The following is a 17,542-nucleotide window of genomic DNA, read 5'->3' as shown; positions in this document are numbered from 1 at the left end:
GTCCCTCAGTTAGAAATTAGAGACCAACTGTGTATGATTTAATCTGAAGTTATGGCAAGAAAAAAAACAAAACATAAAAAGTTCAGTTTGCGCTTTGCCACAAACGTAGGGAACAAAGAATGCTAGCATATATGTAAGAAGCTGTGAAACATGGTGGCAGCAGCATCACGGCTGGTTTTCTTCAGCAGCTACAATAGCACAGCTTACATCAACACATTCACATGTGTTAGATTGACTTAGCCAAAGTTTATCCAGTTAGGAATCTAAGACCAGACGAGAGAATAGCCCCCTCCCCAAAAAAAACATAAAACGTGCACACCACATTTCTTAGACATATTTTTGTAGAATAAAATTTAAAAACAATGTGTCTATCACCTAAAACATCTATCACGTATGTTAAAGTTAGTGGCTGTGATAAAATGTGATAGAGTTCTACGGTTGCAAATAGCAGAAATATTGTACTAACAATGAATTTTTTTCTGAGCATGGTCATGAACATGTTTTATAAAAAAAAAATCCAGAACGTAGATAAAAACAGCTGCTAAGATTGAAGAAACAAACATAAATGATAAGATTTTTTTTACTGCAAATGGTTGATTAAAATCAGCTAAATGAGTCAAGAGTATGTTCAATTCATATTTATGATATTAAATTGAGCATTGGGTGTAAACCAGCTACATAAAGTAACTGTATATCCTTCTGTACCATAAAATGATCCTTCTAGCACTACGCTATTCGCACAGCATAGTTATCCACGAAGCCAAATAACAGCACCTGTCTAACAAAGGCCTTTTTCAGGCCCTCGTGGGAATCTGCCCAGATCTTGGCATAGCGGCGGATGGTGAAGAGCTCATCCTGGACGGGGCACAAGGCCTGGCCAATCACCTCTATGAGTTTGCCATGCGGCAGGCTCTCGTAGGCTCCACTCACATCCACCTGTTAGACAAATAAGAAACTGATACAAATCTTCCTTGGTTGCCATTTTACAAAAACAGGTATTTCTCAATGGCTTGAGAGAAAAACCAAACCATCAGATGTCATGACTCACTTTGACAAAGTAGAGCGGTTGCGGTCGGTCTTTCTGGGCTGGTGCCAGAGAGCTCAGCACCTTGTGAATATCCGTCATCCCCCACACCGTGGAGCCGAGGAGGGATGGAGTGGAGCGCACGCAGGCCCTCAGCACGTCCAGCAAGTCCCGCACCCGAGCCTGGAACAACTGCACGAGGAATTAGGTTACGGCTGTAACTTCCCTAAGATGAGGTCTCTAAAAAGTGCCTGCGTACCCTCGTTTTGGGATCCGTTCCTATAACTCGTGTGATAGGCCTCATGCCGTCTGACTTGGGAATGAAACGAAGTCGGGAGATGACGGTGCCTTTGGGGAGAGACGCTGCCTGAGCAGGGGACAACTCCTCCATCTGACCTTTGGAGAGGTGACCTCTGAAAACAAGTTTTTATCTTTAAATGAAGCCGTCTGTTCTGTATCCCAAACTCGGGTGTAAACAGAGAACCGCCTCGGTACATACTTGAAAGCCAAGTCCTGAAGTTTGGTCCAGACTTCCTGTCGGTAGAACCTGATGGCGTTCTTCTGCCCCACGCTCTCCGTGGCGTAGAAACAAGCGCGGACGAGACCCACGACAAAGCCGTCCAGCAGCCAGGTCAGGAACTGACCCAGGATCTGCGTCCGGTACGCAAGCTCGCTGGGTGGGATTCGGCCTGCAAGTAAGACGAGTCGGTTCAGAACGTCAGAAACACGAACCGCAACTAAAACCGCACCATTCAGAATTCTATGGCAAAGTTCACTTCAACCAAACCAAGACCTCGACTTTTCGGCAAACCAGAGTTTGGTTTTTAGGTCCTCATCAGAGTTCAATTGCGCATTTCCACCTCCCAAATGAACTGGGTTTTCTAGGGACTAAACTGTGTGTGTGTGTGTGTGTGTGTGTGTGTGTGTGTGACAGAACCCTCGCCTGTATGAACTGCAGACAACTCTCAACCTATCAATAACAAAAAAAATAAAAAATCCGAGAGCGTATCTGACTTACCGGTTTTACTGATCTTCAACCAGTCGCAGTCATTCACCTTCATGTTCCACATCAGCTCAGCCAGCGACAGCCTCTCAAACTTGCCGCTGTGGAGAAAACTCCTGGCTTTGGCAAAGAAATGAACCCGGTTATGGTCCGAGCCCCACATCTCTCGCGGAATCACAGTAGAGAGGCATTCTCTGACGAACAGGAAGACCCGATGGGGCGCACAATGTTTAGGTAGAAGGGAGCTTAGCTCTCCAGGTCCCGTGTTACGCTCTTCAACCAAAGGGCAGATCCTCTGCAGGATCTTGCTGTAAGGGCATTTCTTGTGTTGCCGCAACAGCCGACTAAAGAGGGGAACCATGTTGAAGAACCTCTGGGGAAGCTTTTTCGGTTTCCTCTCTGAACCGTTCAAATACATCAAGCCCTCGAAGAAGACGACTCGTATCAAGTCTTTCCCTTGTAACCTTCTGGATCCATCGACGCTTTTTTTCTTCCTGTTGAGAAGGAAGCTGTGCAGGCCTCTGCCGCCGTACAGGAATCCCAGCGTGCGGATAAAACATTGTGAGGGCGGCAAAGGAGGAAAAGCCCCTGACCGCCAACTGGGACCACCCTCCGTTGTTGGCATCTCAATTGTCTGTTTGAAACCAGTCGTCCCATTTTCCACATCCCTCCTAGACGTTGCTGGTTCCACAAACCTAGTCTGTCTTTCCTCAACCGTTTGCTCCTGATTGCTTTCTGTGTTTGCTAACCGTCTCCTCTTTCCTGAGGAAGTTCCCATCTCCTCCTCCAGCTGATCGAGTCCCCTCTTTCTTTTTCTCTTGTTCCCTTTTTCCTTTCTTCTTCTCCTAATCTGGCTTTGAGCCAGATTCTCAACCTTCTGTCTTCCCCTAAAGCGCAGTGACCTTTTATCTCTTCCAAAGTGAGACAAACTGCGCCCCGTAAGTCGAAGCTGAAGATGAAACCCACTCGAGGGTGGGCTCGTGGACACCCTGTCATACGCCGGGACGCCGCACACCTGGAAAACGCACGAAGGAGGCACTGCCACGAATACGGAGCAGCTCTCCAGCAGGTACCGTGTGATGTCTGTGCCCAGGCGCAAGGTGACTTTCTTCCACAGGTCACTGCCGTGAACGTAGGCGGCACTTTGGGTCACGTCTCCTTGGAATTTAAAGTGGTCTGCGTCCCGATCCTCCTGCGGCAGGGCCAGCAGGTTGTAGCCATGCGCCAGGACGTTTCTTCTTCTTTTCCTTTTCATGGTGTTGAGAACAAAAGCCAGGAGTTCCGGTAGAGTGCAAATCTAACAACAATATAACATAACTCAGTATTAGGAAAAACCAACCTCTCATTATGATATGGAGGTTGTTTTTCCATCAAAACCATGACATTTATATTCCACTTTGAAAAGGAATATAAATACTTTCTCAAAATACTGTTTATTTTCACAGTTACATAACGCCCTGTGTTATACTGTGCAACTTTGCAACTCTGTATGTAAATGTGTTATTGGCTGGTATATTAAGGAGGCTCAAACTCACATTTTTGAGATTTTTATGAATAAAATGTATACTTTTTTTAAATAAAACTTATAATAAATAAGTTTTATAAAACGTATGCATGTAGTTAATAAAAATCTGAAAAGAGTGAATTTGAGCCTCCTTATTATACCAGTCAGTAAAATCCAGGACAACCAAGTGAATTTAGAAGTGCCCAATGTTTTTGAGTTATGCACTACTTTGTGCTGTTTAATTACATAAAAAGTATTAAAACATGTGTTACATGGACAAAAAGGTCAAAGTGTATGAATATTTTTGGAAGACACTGTTTTTTTTAATCTTCCACCAGTAGTCAATATTTAGAATGTGTCGATAACGAAGAGGGGTTTTGTGCCCTCTTCATCTCACCTCGCTGCAGCTGGGACTCTGCTGTAGCTCCTTATCAAAGCACACAAACACTCCTCTGACAAACGTTTTGAAGCGGTTCGAGTCTGACTGCTCAACCAGAACCGGCTTCTTTCCTTCCTTGAACTCGATGCTGTTAGCGAACTCTTCCAGCGTCTGTATGTGCCGATACAGAGACCGGAGAATGTTCAGCACGGTGGACATATCAGCCGCAGCCATAATGACTTAAAGCCCCCTAACTCACGGTAAACACGACCCCGTCATGTTGGCTAGCAAACAAACTACTTCCTGCCTTGAGGTATTGAGTTCACCCGCCCGCCTTGCCGTTAGCCAATGAGGATTGGGTTTTCATATGCGTCCAATCAGAAAGCCGCATACTTCAAAGGTGAATCCGGAGTTCACCAATCGCCAACAAGAAAATGTTTGTTGTCATAGATCCACGATATGATGAATAGTCGCACGTGAAAGTAAATTAAAAATAAAATAAATTTAATTAAATTTATTTTTAATCATGTAAACCACTTTAAACTGCCTTGTTGCTTAAATGTGCTATGCAAATATTTTAAGTACTTAATGTTATTAAAATTAAAATATTTCTATTGTCTAATTTTTTAAGACATCACTGAAAGATAGAAAATCACTAAAATTCTGTGCATTTGTGAATTATAAGATTGTTTTAGCTCTTTATAAACTCTACTAAAACTAGGGTAATCTTCTGATGAGGGTTGCCACCCGTCCCTTAAAATACGGAATCGTCCCGTATTTGGCTGTTAAATGTTGCGTCCCGTATTGAACCGATGTGGGACGCGATTTGTTCCGTATTTCTATAAATATCCGATAGACACGCCCATCACACATATATCAAGACTAATTGTAACAATAATGACCAAAATAAAACACAGGATATATTAAGGTCAGCTAAATTGTCGTGGTGTGAGCTCAAGGACCCCCAGAACACTACGGACCGACGCTCTTGTGGTTGCCTAGAGACGGACTCTACGCAGCCGTGGTGAGCTGCTATCGACCGCGTCTTTTTAAAACATCCTCAACCCGATTCTCCACCGTCCTTAGAACCGAAACCTCTCGTACAGATACGGACGTGAGAGGGAAGACTCAAATCGCAGGCTGAACATGTTAGTGAAGATGAATACAGGCAATTAAAACGAATGTGTTCGTCCTGGCGTGTTGTGCAGTGCTGCATGATGTCAGACAGAATGGATCAGGAAGAAGACCCGGTTAGAACCTAAAGAACCAGACATCAGCATTCATCCCTCAATCATCTCCTGAGACTGATATGGTACAGAACATTTTGCTATGATTGATTAAGTTTGTTATTGTGGTTTTAATTGACTGTCATGGTTTGATTATTAGATTTGCTTATTTAATGTATAGTCATATCAGCCAAAAATAATACAAATGGCCATTTAAAGAACAAATTATATTAACAAAATACATTTAGTTAGCATAATTTCTTCTGTACCCCTGCTGGCCCCCATCTAGAACCGTCCCTGGGCAGAAGGTCTATGTCTGACATTACTAATACATTAAATGACCACTGAACACTGAATTAATATGCCAACATTTCTTAATAAAACAAACAGAAAGCCCTAACAAATCTTTTTAAAGTAGGAAATATTTCTGTATTTACTGTTAATCTCTTAATATTAAGAGGTGGATTTTTTTTAACCTTCACAATTTTATTTTAACAACGAATTAAAAATTATAGTGCTGCACTTTTAGCTGCTGTATTGAGATAGGATCATACTTTCCATCTGCTAGATCAGGGCTCTGCAACCTGATCCAGCCTGAATCTCTGGAGACACAAGTGGCTCTTTGGCTTACTTGATATATCAAATAATGAAATATTGCTCTGTTTTTGTTTTTTTTTTCATTCTTTTTTAAGTGTTGCCATGGGAAAACACTGACTACCCTGGTCCTCGTGGTAAATTTGATCTAGAACCAGCCTCCAAATCTAACTCCTCACTTGTATAAATATTTTTACAATTTATAAAATTGTAAATTTTATAAATTGAATTTATAAATTTTCACATAACTTTTATACTTTTGGAGCCCCGTTTGAGGACACATTGTGATTATGAAATTAGGTAGTATGATCAGTTACTCAGTACTTGAGCAGTTTACCAAATATATTTTACACTTGCTTAATTAAACATGTTTAAGGTGTGCTACTCTGATTAGGGTACAATTTTGGAGTACTCTATGTATGAATGATTGCTCTCTGGATCACTTTTTTTAAGGTTTTGCTGACTGTAGTTGCCTTTATTTGGAAGTAGTTTGACAGTAAAGTGGGTAATGAGAGAGAGGGAAGACATGCGGCCTGGGTCCACTGCCACGATGCCTAAGGCCTCAATATGTGGGTTGTGCTTTGCCCCTGCGCCATCACAGCAACCCCTCTGGATTACTTTTTAAAAACAAAAAACACTGCCATAAATATTGTCTATTGCTGCAGCGGCCATCCCACCCCATGAAAGTAGGGTGACACGCCGTGGTGGGTGTCCCTTATTTTGATTTCTGAAAGGTGGCAACCCTAGATGAGGGAGAAACAAACTTAACATTCACTGCAAAACAAAAAAACAAAACTATAGTTTTAAAGCAGTCCCGGTTCCCACTTGGGTTTTAATTTTCCTTTTTTNCATTAAATGACCACTGAACACTGAATTAATATGTCAACATTTCTTAATAAAACAAACAGAAAGCCCTAACAAATCTTTTTAAAGTAGGAAATATTCCTGTATTTACTGTTAATCTCTTAATATTAAGAGATGGATTTTTTTTAACCTTCACAATTTTATTTTAACAATGAATTAAAAATTATAGTGCTGCACTTTTAGCTGCTGTATTGAGATAGGATCATACTTTCCATCTGCTAGATCAGGGCTCTGCAACCTGATCCAACCTGAATCTCTGGAGACACAAGTGGCTCTTTGGCTTACTTGATATATCAAATAATGAAATATTGCTCTGTTTTTTGTTTTTTTGTTTGTTTTTCATTCTTTTTTAAGTGTTGCCATGGAAAAACACAGACTACCCTGGTCCTCGTGGTAAATTTGATCTAGAACCAGCCTCCAAATCTAACTCCTCACTTGTATAAATATTTTTACAATTTATAAATTTTCACATAACTTTTATACTTTTGGAGCCCTGTTTGAGGACACATTGTGATTATGAAATTAGGTATTATGATCAGTTACTCAGTACTTGAGCAGTTTAAGAAATATATTTTACACTTGCTTAATTAAAATGTTTAAGGTGTGCTACTCTGATTGGAGTACAATTTTGGAGTACTCTATGTATGAATGATTGCTCTCTGGGTCACTTTTATTTTAAAGGTTTTGCTGGCTGTAGTTGCCTTTATTTGGAAGTAGTTTGACAGTAAAGTGGGTAATGAGAGAGAGGGAGGACATGCGGCCTGGGTCCACCGCCACGATGCCTAAGGCCTCAATATATGGGTTGTGCTTTGCCCCTGCGCCATCACAGCACCCCCTCTGGATTACTTTTTAAAAACAAAAAACACTGCCATAAATATTGTCTATTGCTCCAGCGGCCATCCCACCCCATGAAAAGTAGGGTGACACGCCGTGGTGGGCGTCCCTTATTTTGATTTCTGAAAGGTGGCAACCCTAGATGAGGAAGAAACAAACTTAACATTCACTGCAAAAAAAAAACAAACTATAGTTTTAAAGCAGTCCAGGTTCCCACTTGGGTTTTAATTTTCCTTTTTTGTGTTCAGCATTTTAATGTTGCACGTAGTCCACATTTTACTGAATTTCCTTAAGCAGCCAGTGAACCTACTTGCCAATATTTCCTTGTAAGTAGTTTTTCTTACTTATGAGCTGTACTAGTACCTTACTAACCCAACAAGTATGCTTACAAGTCTTTAATCTAACACTGAAGAGCTGAAGACTCGTCTCTGCTTTGTTGAGATGAGTGCCTGTCCTGACACATTGGTGCTCTCCTGTTTCCTGAGCTCACTCTCTCTATTAATTTGTGCAGCACTGTTTAGTTCTTCAAAAATTTTGCCCTTATAAGCATAAGAAGCACTCTCTGTTCTTTAGAGAGACATTATGTCATCAGTCTCACTCACAGTGTAAGAAACACCAGGCCTTTATTTGAAACAGAAACCTTTCTACACGGTGCATCCTACTTTACAGGCAAACAATTTGGGTAAAGTCCATACTTGAAATCTATGAAGCTCACTCTCTTTTACAAATTTAAAATTACAACACAAATGACAAGGTTGTTTTTCAACCAAAAAGAAAGCATGATCATGTTCTGTCCTGCTGATCACAGCTGTTGTGGTCCTCGGTTGGTGTCCTACAGAAAGAAAAACAATCAGGTTTAGATCCTTGAATCCTTAATATAAAGCTGACTCAAACACCATGACAAACCTGTAAAGCAGGAGCTGCTTGGTGAGGTTTTCTCTCAACTCCTCCATCTCCTTGGTTTTTCTCTTCTGAATCTCCAGCTCAGTCCTCATCTCTCGGATTTTCTCCTCCAGAAAATGCACAACTTCCTAAAAAGGGGGTGAGAGGGCAGTGATTAGACAATCCACTGGATGGAATGCCTGAGCACCAGTTTTCAGAGGTGCTCAAAAAGCACAGTTTGCCTACCTTGTGGCGAACTGCATCCTCCTGCCTCTGCATGTAGGTCAGTTTGAGTCTCTCCTCCAAACAGGTCCTCTCCAACTCCAGTTTCTGAATCTCCTCCCTCAGAGGTTTCACCTGGACCCTCAGCTCCTGGGACTGCTCTTTGGCTTTCGCCAGGGCACCAGCTGCTGCTTCTTTTCTCTTCAGCAGTGCCTCCAAAATGGGTTCATATCTAGGTGAGCAATATAGTAACTTAAAATTGTCATCACAGTGTCAATGTATACTGAATATGAATGGCATAAAAGTGGATAAATACAATATTTGAGGTTTCCATAATTTAAATAACAGTTGGTTAAGGATCAATAACTTTCACTGCCCTTGATGCCGATATTTATTGACTCAGATGAGGTAATTTAAGAAAAATCAGGAATAGATATTTTGGATGGAGTATTTTCATCCACTCAAAGCATTCGATGACTGTGACAGCACCTGTCTTCCAGTGCTTTCAGTCCACCCTGGACGTACTGCTGGACATCCCCACAGGAATTCCTCCTGCACTCAGTCAGGTCCTCCTGAGTGTTGGACGTCTGTCCGGAGCTTTGGCGGTGAAGCTCTACTTCTAGCTCCAATAGTTGTTCCTGTTGGTTTGATCTGAGTTGGCAACTCTCCTCTGTCAGCTGCAACACCAAAGAGTTCAACTTTTCCTGGAAAAAGAAAGAGAAAAAGCATTTTTTTTTACCCAATGTTTCCTAAAAGTCGTGATGCTTCTACAACTCCTGGTGGTGGTAGTATTACCTCCTCCGTCTTCAGTAACTCCACATCACAGCGCTGATTGTTTAATGTTGCCTGACTCTGGGCACAGTCCCTCGCCACAGCAAACAGCTTCCTCTTCAGCCTCCTGAGCTCATCTTGCAGTCCCTGTCTCTCCAGATTCACCTTCCACGTCTTCCTCTCTTCCTCTGCCCTCTCCTCCCTGAGGCCTTGAATCTCCCTTTTTCTCTCCTCTCGTCTTCCCTCCTCTTCTGTCCTGAGAATATTAAACAGCTCCACAGCTTTTCTGTCAATCGACTCCTCAGTCTCCTCTTCGTCCCTGTTTCCCCTTTCCACATCCTCTTCATCTCTGGGCCCTCTCAGCTGCAACACCTCCAACAGTAACTCCTTCCTCCGTTTCTCCAACCGCTGCACCTCCTCTATGCAGTCCTCCATCTGAGACCTCAATCTATTCATGTCCGACTCAAGATCAGTTTTATGTCTTTCTTCAGTCACGTTTGTGTCATCTGTTCCTGCCTTGGCAATGTCTTCTATAGTCTCAATCTCTTCATTGAATCTTTGTCCATTGCTTGTTTCCCCACAGATCTTTGGGTCTTGGTTTGCTTGCTCCAGAGGGGCTTGCAGATCTGAAAATAAGAAGTCAGGCCTCTGATCTACTTCAAGATTACTTTGCTTGTCTGGTCTCTCCTTTGAGCAACCAACCAAATGATCATGTGTGCTTCTTTTTCTTGTTGAATTTATTGCTTTTCCAGTCTCACCAGCCTCTGAAGCATTATTGCCTTTGCCAAAAGAATCAGCATTCATTGGCAGCAGTGTTTGGCTCTCTGGCTGATCCTCCGTCAGCACTGTAACAGTAGGATGTTGAGGATCCTTTCTGATGTGCACATAGTCTTGGCCTGCGTCTGCTGCCTGATCTTGTGGCTCGAACTCCATGCCAGCTTCCTCCATGCAACTTTCAAGCATGGCCAACATCCCCAACAGCTGGCCCTCGCACTCCAACATGCTGGCACTCAGGTTGTTGCCAACTGAGGATAGAGGCATCTCTGTGTGATAAGACATGCCATGCCTGTGGATTACTGTGCCCAAGTTTTGACTTTCTGCCCATTCGGCTTTTGTTTCAGTCCGGTCCATATGTGTGTCAATGTAGCAGGAGGAACGGTTGTCTTGAGGAGAACTGGCTGCTTCAACATGGGTTTCTATTCGGACCTCCTCTTTGCCTCGATTTCGACTGGACTTACTCAGACTTGCTTCAGAGTAACCCTCAATGTGGCGTGATCTAAAAGGAATTCCTGTAAGCTTTTCACAGCTTTTCAGTAAAACATCCATTTCCTGTAGGTATGGCTTTGATTGTTTGCCCGGTTTTCCAGTGAAGTTTTGCCCTTTGGGGTTTTGGTTGCCATCACTCTGTTCCACGATGCTTCCATCTGTATCCCCCTTTTCTTCTCTGATAAAGAGTGGCCCAAATCCAGTAGGGGATAAGTCCTCCTTTTGGTCCTCCATTGGGTTAGCCAGTGATCTCCTTTAGGTCCTGCAACAACCCTTGAGAAGAAGCAAGGAGTGTGTCAGGCACACAATGAAAATCACAATAAAAGGTTTCAATTTTTAAGGTTTTGCCTGGTCAGCAAATCACCTGGTCATCAGCAAATCTTAATATTTGGAAAATAACACCTTAGCTGAAAGGCAAGAGACACTATATTGCACCGGCATGTTTTTTTTTTTTTTTTTTGTGAAAATATGAGCCAAATCAGAAAAATATTCTTTGACTAGTACTTTCATATGATTCCAGTGGGTCAAGCACTGATAATCAAAGACACCAATCTAGTCAGCAAGCAGGAACGCCTCTGTGTGAGCAAATGTTTTGGCTCTTTTGCTTCTCTGGATCATTCAGGTGACTGATAAGACCTTATCAAAGATGAGGTAATTTCAGGACAATTTGTAGCTTATCATTATACGCCAAGAAATAATGTAAAATATTTAAAACAGTTGCCAGTGTGTAGCCAGTGGTGGACCTAATCCAGCTGACCATATCCCATGCACATGTAAGCTTTCATAAGTTAAGCCTTTAACAAATCTACAGGAAGTGTGAAGTGAATTCTGAATGCTAATCCATTAAATGTTTTCCACTTCTTTTTTACCTTAAGTCCTGTGGTCATATCAGTGGCTGTCAACGCTGCATCGCTCCTTTGAGTTGTGAAGCCAGGTTACCCTAACATATGTCATCCTCTGCTGTCAGTACCTTGCTTAGTGTCTCATATCTGCAACAGTGACAGATTGACTCCATACCATCCTTGCTGTCTTGGTTTCTTTTGGAAGTAACACAGAGGTTTCCAGAGAACATCTAAGTTCCAATCCTGAGGAACGTGGACTTAAAACTCTTTGGTTTTCACACTCTTTGGTTTTTATTTTTACAAAGTAAATGCTGTTACTCATATGATCTTGCACTGACTCGTGTTTTAGACTAGTGCCAGAACATTCTGTTTATTACGTTCAAACTGAAAACAGCTGTGCTTATTTTATAAAGATGTTTCTATCATGCCAGTGGTATACCTCGCTGACACTGATGACCTGTTAACGGAGGGCTTAGGTTAATATGGCGAGACGCTGAAAGCTGTGATGCCATAGGAACTTCTGGGTCCGTGGAGCAGAGCAGCTTTGAAAATGGCATGCTACTGACAGCTGTCCCTTCAGGGGTCAGGGGTCCAGGCGTCAAAGCTTTTTGGAATGTTTGGACATGCCTCAGCAGGCCTATTCATGATTTCACATATAAACACTGTAATGCCATGGGTACTAAAGCCAGACTGATGGATTTGAAATTCCAGCAAGTGGCACTGCATGCGTCCAAGAGCATTACAATAACATGTCATTGTGTCTATCTATAGACGAGTATGTTTGTTTTCCAGTTTTAAATACTGTAGTGTCTTTTTGTAGATTTAAGACTTTTCTAGAAGACTAAGAGGAAACTGACTAGATTGAGTCAATGATGTCTTTACGGCAGAAGTTAGTGGGGCAGAAAGGGCGTGATGCTATTTTCCAACACCAAGCTGCTTTTTGGATACATCCAAGTTGATTCTAGTCTGTTCAAAACATCTGTCCTCTTGGTTGGCATCACATTTAAGTTTTACAAAAATAAAACTCTGAGCAGGATAAGAAAACGACCAGCTGTCTTGTTGCAGCACAGATGTGGACAAGAGGCATCCAGACTGACCAGTGACCTACATCTGATGCAAACATAAATGTAAACATTTCCACTTTTTCAAGTAAAAGTCCCTCATCTAATGTTTATAAAGTTGTAAAATATAAACATTTTTGCTTGTCAAATAGAAGTCCTCTTTCTTTGCAATAGTAGAACATTGTCAGCATCAAAATTCAAACTTGGTCAAACCACAAAACGTCAATTGTAATTCAACTGTACTTACAATTAGCATATCCCAGGTCCTTTTTCAGTGTGGCGTCTCCTGATGGTAAATGTGTGGAAGGAGTTGAACAGTTTGTAGTTGAGATGACAAAAGAAAGCTGAGTGGTTGGGGAATGAGTGGGAGAATGGGGTGCGGATAAACTCTAAGAGGAGGGGAGGGTGAAAAAGACAGCTGAGCCGACCTCCTTCTTCCCTCGCACTCACCGTGCTGCTATGTGTGACCATGACGACCCCAGATATGTTTAGGTTTATTAATAAACACTGGATTTGGAGAAAGATACACAGGAGCACACTGTTTGAAACTGATGGAGGAAAATAATTGAACAGAATATATTCATTAAAGGACTAGTTTTTTCTTAAAGTTGTTCAGTGGTTGAACACATGTGAGCAATGGAGGTAGGTTTCCGATGAAAGAGCGTCGGTCCAGGATTCCATCCGTGCCTCGTCATTATCGAGGACTCTTTAAATAGCTGCCTGTACTTTTGTGACTACAGTACTTCCCGAGGGAGGATTGGTTTTCACCTAAACTTCTGACCTCATGAATTCGGCAGACAAGACAGGAAATAAAAGGAAGTACGCGGTAGGGACGGTGAAAAATGATCCTTGGAGATGATGCAGAGGGTAATGAGTTCAGCTGCACCGAGACAGGGCAGAGCTACGGATGCATCCAAATTAATTGGAATATCAAAGAAATATATATGAAATAAACTTCGGTCTGTCTTACTTCACTGAATTTCCACATATTATAGCTATAGTATATAATACATAGAAAGAGGAAACAGTGGTTTCAGTCCAGTGGTCCAAAGTCCGGTCAGGTAAAAGTACATTTTGCATTCCATTTGGAAAATCAATGTCGCAGACTCTGGGGAGTGGGACGGCACAAAACCCAAGTTGCTGGAGGTCCAGCGTGAAATTTCCATTCTCAGTGATTATCTGGGGAGCCGCTTCACGTGCTGGTGTCTGACCACTGCTTTTCTTGTATTCTTTATTCTTCTTTATTAGTCGTCAACCAGGACATTTTAAAACACGGAGGAGGCGACAGCAGCTATACTGCAGCAGGTACAAACACAAAAAGGAGCCTCAAGTATTGAGTTTACACACAGCACACTATCTGGACATGCTTTCAGTAGGATTTGTTTCTTGTTAATTTGGGGTTGAGTGTATTGCTTGATTGCATAATAAGATACATTCAAAGACCACTAGATGGCATACTAGTGCAAACTTTAATCTCACCTGCTATAGGAAATGAACTTGTTGAATTTCTAATCTGATCCTCAAAAACACTCACTGCTTCTAAAATGTGTTGAACTCAACACTGAACAGTAAATTTCAGCACTAGTTGGTGTTGAATTTTATTGGAAAACAAACAGGTAGATGTAAATGGCTGCATGTTTTCAGTAACAAATTACCGAGCCTATTTTAAAAATGTACTTTACCTACTGTCAAGAGCCTGTAAATAAATCCTTTCGAGATACAGACTCAGGGTTCCTATGAAAACAGTTTGCTCCCTGTAGGCACAAGACGAGATGTAATGTTGATTCAACCCTCTTGACCAAATCACCTTGGTGATTTAGTAAGTCTGGGCTTCGGGAGACTGTAATTTACATGACGTAATGGACAACACGTCAGAAATGTAATGATGCACACCCACTCAACTACTGGGATTTAGGGATTTCAGGATTGCTCCCTGTCATGTTTGCCATAAAAAGCAAAGTCTCTTTAGTTTCTTTTTGACTCTATTCTGTTCATTTGCATCCTGAGCGAAGGATGCAGGGAGTGAATTCGAGAAAACAGGGAAGCCACAGATTTAAGGGGGAGTTGTGGTTCAGGACGAAATGTCCCGCTGAGATAGGCCGTATGCTGGACTCTCTTTTGGACTGCTCTGTTACTTTCTGCTCCAATCTACAGTTTTGTCCAAACTCACCAGAGCGTCTTGTCGGTGTGTCCTCCTCCACCTTCTGCTGCTCCTCTCCTCCCACCCCGTCGCTGCTCCACAAAGAGCCGTAACATATCGTTGAACTCGTGTTTCCTTTACTCCAAAGATGGAGAGCATAAAAGGTGACTTTGTTATCTTTTCAAAGCTTTTGTGACTTTTGGAGCCGCCCAGCTAATTGGCTCACCAGAGGACCACCTATGCAGGTCACCATGCTGGGCATCAGTGGCTGAAGTCCAGGCCTGGGACCAGAGATAAGAGATACATTTTTGTGTGATTTTACTCTTTTTTTAAGGATCAAAACTTCAAAGCAAACAGGGCTTTTTTTGTCTTCAAATGCTTTCCCATAGTTTGTTGTTGGAACTAATGGGTGGACTGTTCAAATGCATGAGGCCTTTTTTGATTTCTGTTTTATTTAGGTTATATGTGGCCTCAACATGTGTAGCTCACAAGAATAGTTATGTCTCTTTTAATAAATGTATATATTTCAAATTTTGGTAAAAAAAAAAACACTACATGAATTTTTGTTGAATATTATTTCTCATTACAATGAGGATTTTTTCCCCCAATCCGTGACATTCTTTCTCCAAGGCTTCCTAAAAAAAACAACAACAAAAAAAAGTAACCTTAGTAAGTACAGGCTAATTTTAAATCTTGAATTCCTCAGTAAAATAATGAAGAACTTGTTAAACAATTATCTTTATAAAAACAATTTTCATCAACTGTTTCAATCTGGCATTAGGGCCAAACACAGGGTGGAGACAGCTCTTTTGAAACTGCTGATTGATTTAACAATAAATCAAGATTCTTGTAATCTCACTCCCCGTGGGCTACTGGATTTATCCGCTGCTTAAAATCTGTTTGAAATCTTACTGAACAGGCTGCAAAGCCAGTTTGACCTTTTAGGTAAATCACTGGGTTGATTTAAGTCACTCCTAACAAAACCTGATAGTTTTGTTTCAGGAGGAACATTTTCCTATTACCTATGGCGTCCCACAAGGCTTAATACTAAGCCCTGTCCTTTTAACCCTTGTAACCAGTTAAACTGTGTGCTGTTGAATTTTATTTGTTGTTGAGTTTTTCCTTATTTTTTCTATTTAAAGCATTATTAAAACACCACTGCTACTATCATTTTTTATTAGCATTATTAGCATTATAATTATCATTATTATTACCACTACACTATCGGTTTGCAAATATTGAAAAAGTTATGTCTTTTGAAAGTTAATCTTACTGCTTACATGCTAGTCAATGTAAGCAGTAATAATTATCCATCCATCCACCCACCCACTCATCATCCATCCATCCATCCATCCATCCATCCATCCATCCATCCATCCATCCATCCATCCATCCAACGTCTATACCTATGCACATCCTTGTGGTGTGCATACCTGGTGGAAATCTCCAGCAGTGATTGGTCACAACAGATAGCATTTTCCTATATCCTATTTTCTCAATTAAGTTCTTCACTGAAATCCAGCCTTTGCTGCAATGATTACTTGAGGAGCAATAGAAGAACATTTCTTCCCTCAGTGTCTCTATGCAGCTTTCCCTTAAAGCTAGCTGGTTTTCTGTTTTAAAGACAGAACCAAAAAGCCAACCTCATGACGTCTAGCGTAATTTCTGCAGCAGTATAACGCAGTGATGCCTCTCCACAGCCTAGAGAAACATAATGTCAGAGAGCTTATCTGGTGTTTACTTTGAAAAGAGAGTTTCTGTTACGTAACTGTCAGCCGCACTCTTTGTTTTGAAATTAGGCGGCCATTGTTTGGACATGTTGTGCTTAGGAGTCCAAAGGGATCACTTATTAACTTGCTTAAATGGTGCCAAGCCTTTGTTTTTCCTCCAACAGATATGCATTGATTTTCCTAATTATCCCAACTCTTTCACCAGAAGGTTGCTTTCATTTTCACTTCAAAATATAGGGATGTTTCTGATGGTATTTCTCTTTTTTAGCAGCAGCCTTTATCTTAAGATGTCGATTGATTCTTTTTTTCCTTCATCACATAAATCTCTTGTAACAATCGTTTCGTTCAGTATGTCACATTCAAGCTGTTGCACAACCACGGCCACTTCCCAGGGAGAGAGACAGCTGATGAAAACGGCTGATAATGGGAGATGAGAAAACTGGAAAAGATTACATCTCCTTTGTTCAGTCATGAGAGACAAACCATAAATTACGTCCTCATGTGTTCGAGAAGATGTTTGTGATACTAAAATACAAAGAAGTTTGACAGGCTTGTTTTGACATTTTAAGCAACGCTTGTGGCTGTGGAGAAAGTAGCAAGTGTCGAGGAATGCCGGTCAATCAGGTGGTATACCTGCAGCTCACTGTGTGAACTGCAACTTTAGGAATGAAGTCTACCTGTTTCAGTCAACACCATGGCAACCAGTGTTTAAATTCCCCTAGGCATGCAGACAGCTTCTGCAAACAGCAACAACTCATTCACAGAGTGGTAGGCCACCTAAAACAACAGCACACTGAAGAGGACAGAAGTCTGGAGAGATTCGTGGAATAGGTTTCCTCGACCATCCAAGCATTACACCGCCAGTGTAATGGCAGTGTAATGGTGTGAAGCATGAAGACATGTTCCCTGGTAAATCATGCTCCACTATCTGGCTAAATTTGATGGATGAGTCTGCCGGTTGCCAGATAAACCTTGCTTGATGACGGCATTGTGCCGAGTGTAAAGTGAGGTAGGCAGAGACCATTATGTTGTTCGATTGAAGGATTTTTGCGTGGAACCCGTTTGCGGATTACGCTTTCCTGTTCCAACATGAGTCTAGATGCGTTTCCATTGACCATATAATTGAGGAGATTGGAATAACGAAACCATGCATGGGTTCTCTGCGGGTACTCCGGCTTCCTCCCACAGTCCAAAAACATG

General features: G+C 41.7%; 2 protein-coding genes and 1 long non-coding RNA gene across 3 annotated transcripts in view; 1 reads left to right on the top strand and 2 right to left on the bottom strand.

Moving 5' to 3' along the window:
- Positions 1-4,254, bottom strand: part of tert (telomerase reverse transcriptase) — a 12,629-nt gene extending 8,375 nt beyond the window's left edge. Inside the window, exons 1-6 of the mRNA XM_016675142.1 lie at positions 3,929-4,254; positions 2,043-3,324; positions 1,524-1,713; positions 1,284-1,437; positions 1,049-1,216; positions 775-936 (exon numbers count right to left, since the gene is read on the bottom strand). Coding sequence (XP_016530628.1) covers positions 775-936; positions 1,049-1,216; positions 1,284-1,437; positions 1,524-1,713; positions 2,043-3,324; positions 3,929-4,144 — 2,172 coding nt within the window. The 5' untranslated portion in view covers positions 4,145-4,254. The remainder of the gene's footprint in view (positions 1-774; positions 937-1,048; positions 1,217-1,283; positions 1,438-1,523; positions 1,714-2,042; positions 3,325-3,928) is intronic.
- The window catches only part of LOC107837040 (uncharacterized), a 21,994-nt gene extending 4,547 nt beyond the window's left edge, over positions 1-17,447 (top strand). The window contains exons 2-3 of the long non-coding RNA XR_001663014.1: positions 8,881-8,883; positions 17,437-17,447. This is a non-coding gene — a long non-coding RNA (uncharacterized LOC107837040). The remainder of the gene's footprint in view (positions 1-8,880; positions 8,884-17,436) is intronic.
- On the bottom strand, positions 8,035-12,928 carry sync (syncoilin, intermediate filament protein). The gene is made up of 6 exons (XM_007559784.2): positions 12,720-12,928; positions 9,328-10,842; positions 9,022-9,236; positions 8,557-8,764; positions 8,335-8,459; positions 8,035-8,260 (listed from the first exon to the last, which is right to left on the bottom strand). The coding sequence occupies exons 2-6, from the start codon at positions 10,801-10,803 to the stop codon at positions 8,212-8,214; spliced, it is 2,073 nt and encodes a 690-aa protein (XP_007559846.1). The 5' UTR covers positions 10,804-10,842; positions 12,720-12,928; the 3' UTR covers positions 8,035-8,211.
- Positions 17,448-17,542: the final 95 nt, after the last annotated feature.

This window comes from Poecilia formosa, unplaced genomic scaffold (genome assembly GCF_000485575.1).
Source record: "Poecilia formosa unplaced genomic scaffold, Poecilia_formosa-5.1.2 Scaffold107, whole genome shotgun sequence".
Classification (NCBI taxonomy): Eukaryota; Metazoa; Chordata; class Actinopteri; order Cyprinodontiformes; family Poeciliidae; genus Poecilia; species Poecilia formosa.
The sequence above is the reverse complement of the archived record's forward strand: the minus strand, read 5'-3'. Positions and strand labels throughout refer to the sequence as shown.

Bases quoted from the DNA above. Each gene is read 5' to 3' on its own strand.
- sync (XM_007559784.2), bottom strand. From the start codon at position 10,803: ATGGAGGACCAAAAGGAGGACTTATCCCCTACTGGATTTGGGCCACTC. The intron at 9,237-9,327 runs GTAATACTACCA...TTCTTTTTCCAG, and splicing joins AGTTACTGAAGACGGAGGAG to GAAAAGTTGAACTCTTTGGT. The intron at 8,460-8,556 runs GTAGGCAAACTG...CCCCCTTTTTAG, and splicing joins AGGATGCAGTTCGCCACAAG to GAAGTTGTGCATTTTCTGGA.